Genomic DNA, 5,073 nt, shown 5'->3' on the forward strand with positions numbered 1-5,073 from the left:
TTTGCGTTCACCAGGGCCTAGCAGAGTGCCCTGGAAGGGTCTTAAGAAAAGGTCCCCTTTAACAACCATTTCCATAGGGGAAGTGTTTGTGCTGAGATTAGGAGGGAAAATAGGTGTCATCATTCTGTCAGAACGATGCCCTAGATAGCCTCCCTCCCAGCTAGCAGGAGGCCGATACTGGATCACCGAGGACATCTGATGTATTGTTACCATACTCATGGGCAGAAGTTTCTGTCTGTTCCTCTGATTTACAGACTCCCAAGGAAGAGGGTCCCCGATCTCAAGATTTGTGGTGACAAGGTTTCCTTGTGGCAATGACAGAGAGTCCTGAGTTCTAGCTAAAACTGCCCCTGACCAGAAGCTGTCACTCATGTCCTTTCTTGTGGGATTCTGGCCATCTGAAACTGTCTCCTATTCTTGCCGAGTGCTCTGATCTGGTTGTCCCCCTGCCCTTCAACCACTGGTCTCCTAGGCAGTCATCCTCCATTGGTTGGTATTATTTTATGCATCTGCTTGACTGTAGCTGTCAGGACCATGTCTTGGACCTAAGCTGTTTGGTCATGTTGGCAATTCAGTAAATGCCATAGTGTTTTCAGTGACATTGACCTCTTGGGCAGTGCTTTGCTGTGCCATCTCATCCTGTCCCCACTTGCTGATCCTGCCTTGTCATTACCCCCCTCTTGCAGCCAATGGAATCCATGCATGAGAAGGGCATGTCGGATGACCCCCGCTACAACCAGATGAAGGGGATGGGGATGCGGTCAGGGGGCCACGCAGGGATGGGGCCTCCACCGAGCCCCATGGACCAGCACTCCCAAGGTATTTTGTTTCTCTTCTTTCCTCATGTTTGTCACCCCCCAGGAGTCCTAAGGTCATTTTCCTAATCAGGTCTCCCACGGGTAGACAGGGAGGACATGGGGCAGTGCGGAAACCCTGCCACAGAGGGCTGTTGAGCTTAGGTTTGGCTGGTGCCCTGTTTGGGCTTTCTGTCTCAGAGCAGCCCAGGAGAGTGAATACCGGTGGGAATGAACTGTGTTTAGTGCTGGGTGTGAGATGACAGCTGGACAAGCGGGCTCCTCAGGTTAGCAGCTCTGGTGTCACCCAAGAGTGTATTAGAAATGCAGATTCTTGGGTCCTACTGCGGACCAGCTCGGTCAGAATCTTGGGAGTGGGGCCCAAGCTGCTTTACGGAGCGTTCCAAGTGGCTTTTCCAGAACTTTGAAAAGTGACAGAGTAGTTGACCTCTTGTCATTAGGGCAGGAAACTCAGGAGCTCCCCAGGTCAGAGAAGTGAGGAGAGTGGGTCTGAACAGGGCGAGGGTCAGGATGGGAGGCCCAGAGAAAGCTAGTATCTGTGTAACTTCTCAGTATGACCATCAGCAACTTACTGAAAGATGGGCCAAACAAAACCAATCACACCGGCTGCTGGTCAGTGCCCTCTGGGTGCCTCTTGTTTGAATTACAAGAATGAAAAAATTTGGTCATGCCATGTCTCAGGGTAGGTGCCAGTGTAAGCCTGGCGGAAAGGTTATCGTCTTTGCCTTAAAAATCTTTGAATGTATACTCCTGAGTGACCTCTGGAATCTGCATTTTCTGCAGGTTACCCCTCACCACTGGGTGGCTCCGAGCACGCCTCTAGTCCGGTTCCAGCCAGTGGCCCATCCTCAGGCCCACAGATGTCGTCTGGACCAGGAGGGGCCCCGCTGGATGGCGCTGACCCCCAGTCTTTGGGGCAGCAGAACCGGGGCCCAACACCATTTAATCAGAACCAACTGCATCAGCTCAGAGCTCAGATCATGGCCTACAAGATGCTGGCCAGGGGGCAACCCCTGCCTGACCACCTGCAGATGGCAGTGCAGGGCAAGCGACCGATGCCCGGGATGCAGCAGCAGGTGCCAACACTACCTCCACCCTCTGTGTCTGCAGCAGGACCTGGCCCTGGCCCTGGCCCTGGCCCTGGACCAGGCCCAGGCCCAGCACCTCCAAATTACAGCAGGCCCCATGGTAAGGCCCACTATCCCCAGCCTTTGGGGGAGGGAGAAGTCTCAGCAAACTGACCCAGTAGGGGCAACAGTGTCAGGCAGACCTGGGCTCTGCTGCCCACAAGTTTTCCCCTTGGGGCTGGCACAGTGTCTGGTACTCAGGCGGGCAGGCAAGGCTGTTGTCAGAATAAAAGTTCTTTCTCCAGCTCCCTGCTTTCCCTTGATGCCCACACTTCAAGGCTTGTTGTTGGGTGTGTCCCCTGGAGACAGGGCTGCCCATGGGGGTGGGTGCAGGATGAGCACAGGACACATTTTATCCTATTGTTTGTTTTTCCCTGTGTGTAGGTATGGGAGGGCCCAATATGCCACCCCCAGGACCTTCAGGAGTGCCCCCCGGTATGCCGGGCCAACCCCCTGGAGGGCCTCCCAAGCCATGGCCTGAAGGTGAGTACCCTCTGTCCTGGTGACATTTCTGTGCCCTGACTTATGTCATGAGGTTACGCAGTGCAGATCCTGAGATGAGCCTGTCTGTCCAGAGAGAGAAAGGGCCAAGGACAAGTCCTTGCTTCTTCCTGCTGTCTTCTTTGTGTCTTATCTATCCCCAGTTATTTTCTAAAGGCTTGGGTTGGGTTCACTCCACAATTCCTGCCCACCCTTTTCCTGTCCTGTGGGTCATGGAGATCCTGGGCTATCTTTAAAATGTTAATGAGAAGAATATGAATGAACAAGTTCACTGTAACTCCAGTGAGAGGCTGTGGGGAGGCACGGCTGTAGCCATAGACACGACCCTTCAGGACCTGGTGCCTCCATGCCTGTAGGTTACAACTGACTTCCCTTCCCTCCTGGGATGCCCCCCAATATTATGGGAAGCCAGCAAAATGACAGGGTAGTTCAGGGTTCTGTCTCCTCACCATGTTCAGTTTCTCTTCCTTCTGTCAAGTGTAGTTTCAGCAAGGATTTGAGGGTCACTTCTGTTGGGTGAAAGCAGTAGACAAAATAGATTTGTTTCCTAGCCTCTTAGAGCAGCGGTTCTCAACCTGTGGGTCATGACCCCTTTGGCGGTCGAACGACCCTTTCACAGGGGTCGCCTACGACCATCCTGCATATCAGATATTTACATTACGATTCATAACAGTAGCAACATTACAGTTATGAAGTAGCAACGAAAATAATTTTATGGTTGGCTCACAACATGAGGAACTGTATTTAAAGGGCCAGGAGGTTGAGAACCACTGTGAGCCTGAGGTTTAGTGATGAGCATAGATGAGCTAATCACTTAAATCTGTGATTTCATCTGAACCGTAGTAGACGGAAGTCAGGAAAATGCTGCCCAGGAAGAACGAACTCAGGGTCGGCACTTGGATCAGTGCAGGGCTTCCGGGAAGGGCATGTAGGCTGAGATCTGGAAGAGGCTTGAATCTTGAGGCAGGAGAGAGGAGACCCCTGAGTGAGAAGCTGCCTGCCATGCCAGTTCAGTAAGGGGCAGGGAGATGGGGAGGTGTGACCCGGACAGTCTGTCTGTCACTGGGGCAGTGAGCACCATGCAGGCTTTTTATTTCCACTGGAATTGACCTGAAGCTCAATGCTGTGCTCCTGCTACTTGACTCTCCCCAGGACCTATGGCGAATGCTGCTGCCCCCACAAGCACACCTCAGAAGCTGATCCCCCCTCAGCCTACAGGCCGTCCCTCACCTGCACCCCCTGCTGTCCCGCCCGCTGCCTCTCCTGTGATGCCACCCCAGACGCAGTCGCCAGGGCAGCCGGCCCAGCCTGCCCCCATGGTACCGCTACACCAGAAGCAGAGCCGCATCACTCCCATCCAGAAACCCCGGGGCCTGGACCCTGTGGAGATTCTGCAGGAGCGGGAGTACAGGTGAGGGCGCCGCTGCCGCTTCAGGTCACTCCCAACCATGTCATCCCTGACACATCCATGACACGTTGGCATGTGTCCTTCCAGAAAAATTGTGTGCATATGCGAGCAGATAGGCACAGGTAGCCATATTGTCCCCAAGGGGTTCATGAAATCCGTCGTTCCTTCCAAAATAACATCGTGTAGAGATCATCCCTGTCTGTCCAAAAGGAGCTTTTCTTTTTTTCTTGTTGTTTAGTGTTCTGCCTGGTGAAGTAACATTGTTTATTCAGCCAGTCCCCTGGCTGAGTGCACATTGGGTTATTTCTAATCCGGCGTTAAGACAGTGTCATAGTAAATGCTACTTCTGTATTTGTTTCTAATTTCACACGTGTGCATGTGTGTCAGAATAAGTCCCTAGAAGTGGCATTAATGGGAACAGGGAACATACACAGGGGAATTTTGTAGATTCTGCAAAGCTGCCCTCCACCGAGATCACACAGATATATGTTGCAGTGAAAGTATGTGTTTCTCCTCACTAACACAGTGTATCCAACTTTTGGTTCATCACACTCAAAAAGAAACCCTGCAAGCTCTGCAGTGGATCCTTCTCACTAGTTGCTGGCCCTTTGCCAAGGCCTCCTAGGCACCATGTGGGATGCCTGACACACTGTAAGTCTGTGATATTTCACCCCACACTTCTGGGGGCACCTGAGATTCACTCCTTGAGCACCTTGCACTTCCCATTTCCTCATTGCATTTCTCACTTGTTCAGGGCAGGCCTCCCTTGGTGAGTGTAAGCTCTATGAGGGAGAGGCTGTGCCTTGTTCACTGTATATTCCCAGAGGCATCAGTAAATCTGCCTAACGACCATCTCTAGAGTGCATCCCAGCTGTGACATGCCTTGGAGCCGGGTGCCTCCCCTTCAGCTTGAAAATGACCTGTCCAGATAGCTTCACTTTCCCTGCTTTCCCCTCCAGGATCTGCCCCCATATACCTGCCATCCAGCAGCTCATTAGGCCACCGACACTGCAGCCCCTTTCTCATCCCCCTTTGCATAGGTGGTGCATCACCCCTTGGTGAACCAATTCGTCCCAGCTCCCCTCCCCAGACATGGTTCTCCTCCCGCACTGTTAACTGCCACCTGGTCTCCTCCTGCCTGGGGCCTCCCTCCTCTCACACTTGCCTGTGCATTCTGTTTCCCACACAGCAGTTGGGAGTCTCTTTTTACAATTTACTTACA

General features: G+C 52.7%; 1 protein-coding gene across 1 annotated transcript; it reads left to right on the top strand.

Annotated features, from left to right (window-relative positions):
• Positions 1 to 686: 686 nt before the first annotated feature.
• LOC102438725 (transcription activator BRG1-like) lies at positions 687 to 3,854 on the top strand (the record flags this gene model as incomplete). The annotated part of the gene is made up of 4 exons (XM_006109417.3): positions 687 to 819; positions 1,599 to 2,003; positions 2,327 to 2,425; positions 3,596 to 3,854. Coding segments are annotated over 4 exons (896 nt in total), but the record flags the coding sequence as incomplete, so codon positions are not given.
• Between the last annotated feature and the right edge of the window lie 1,219 nt (positions 3,855 to 5,073).

This window comes from Myotis lucifugus, unplaced genomic scaffold, assembly GCF_000147115.1.
Source record: "Myotis lucifugus unplaced genomic scaffold, Myoluc2.0 scaffold_9550, whole genome shotgun sequence".
Lineage (NCBI taxonomy): Eukaryota > Metazoa > Chordata > Mammalia > Chiroptera > Vespertilionidae > Myotis > Myotis lucifugus.